The sequence below is a fragment of the Aplysia californica genome, unplaced genomic scaffold, assembly GCF_000002075.1.
Source record: "Aplysia californica isolate F4 #8 unplaced genomic scaffold, AplCal3.0 scaffold00078, whole genome shotgun sequence".
In the NCBI taxonomy this organism is placed as follows: domain Eukaryota; kingdom Metazoa; phylum Mollusca; class Gastropoda; order Aplysiida; family Aplysiidae; genus Aplysia; species Aplysia californica.
The window spans coordinates 918,663-920,140 of NW_004797348.1; the positions used below are offsets into that span (position 1 = coordinate 918,663).

Sequence of the window (1,478 nt, forward strand, 5' to 3'; positions counted from 1 at the left end):
ACATACATACATACATACATACATACATACATACATACACGCACACACGCGCGCGCACACAAGCACACACACACTCTCTCTCTCTCTCACACACACACACACACTCGCACTCTCACTAACTCTCTCTCTCTCTCTGCTTCTCTCTCTGTCTCTGTCTCTGTCTCTCTCTCTCTATCTCTTGCTCATGTAGTATGTCAATCATCTGTTCCTCACCTACTCTTTCTAACACCATAGTCCGTACATTTGTACTATTAACACATCGACAGTACAAATTATAATGCACAGAGTGATCTCACCTGCCACGGCAGCTGTAGCGAAGCATGCCATGTTGCCAATCATGAACGCTCGGAACACCAATCGGATATAGTCAGACTTGCGATCTGGACAGACCTGGACCAGGGTGCCGATGGTTATCCCAATGTTGGCGACCGTATTAAACCCAGACAGCACGTACGTTGCGATTGCCTCCGATCGTTCCTGATCCGGGATTTCGATTTCAACAGCTGTTATATATCTTTCACCATATATGCACTTTAGGCAATGAAAAAGATGGGGCTAGACCCCACATAACTAAGGCTGAGTGGGCTGCGAGTGGGGAAAAAAAGACATGACATTTGCTTCTCCATCGGTCGCTTATAAATGCAAATTTGATGTTCTTTGAGCTGAAGAGAATCATGAATGAAAATGCATTTTCCATAGCTACAATGGAAGATTCTGTTATCTTTGCCATCTCACAAACGCTTCCGTATGTCGACCAAGAGTTGCTTTAATGGAATTGAGATAGAAGCAGGAAACCCATACACTTATTTTTATTTTTACTTACCTAATTTGAATTGAAATGGTTTAAAGAAATAGACGGGGGTAGCAAAAATCAAGACCCTATACACCAACGGCAGGGCTCTTCGCCCCTTGTACACGCAGTAAGAAACGTGAATTCAATTCTCGAGTGGAACTGTATAATATCAAGAGTCTCCTGCTTTCTGATAGAATGCTGTATCTGTCTTAGCCCAAGTTAGTCCAGACAGACAAGTTCGAAGTATTTCGTTTCTTTACTTGTTCATTATTGTGTCGATGGAGGAATTATACATACAACACTTTACCTATAGTTTGAGTGCAAAGGATGCTTAAAGTTAGTCCTACATTTACTGTCATTGAAAAGAAATATGTTTTTGGGTTTGAGCAGAAGGAGAAATGGCGTATTTTCTCCCAACCTTCTGCCCTTTCTATTTGGTTGTCTTTCATACTGACGTTTTAAAGGAATGTATGGTTAATGATAATAATGAATAATAGTATTACAGTTCAAGATGATGCTCTGGAGCTTTAAAGATTTTTTCAAGGAGGAATAGTCAGGAAAATAGAATATATACATGTAGTTTTAAAACCAACCAGAACGTCCTTAATGGGCCTGACGGACTTCACGAAGAAATCTTCGAGCGAGAGCGAGGCTCTTTTTCGGCTCCATTGTCAATATGCTTAGC

General features: G+C 41.1%; 1 protein-coding gene across 1 annotated transcript in view; it reads right to left on the bottom strand.

The window, feature by feature from the left end:
* The window catches only part of LOC106011242 (solute carrier family 28 member 3-like), a 31,749-nt gene that overhangs the window by 5,995 nt on the left and 24,276 nt on the right, over positions 1-1,478 (bottom strand). Inside the window, exon 10 of the mRNA XM_035968726.1 lies at positions 297-477. Coding sequence (XP_035824619.1) covers positions 297-477 — 181 coding nt within the window. The remainder of the gene's footprint in view (positions 1-296; positions 478-1,478) is intronic.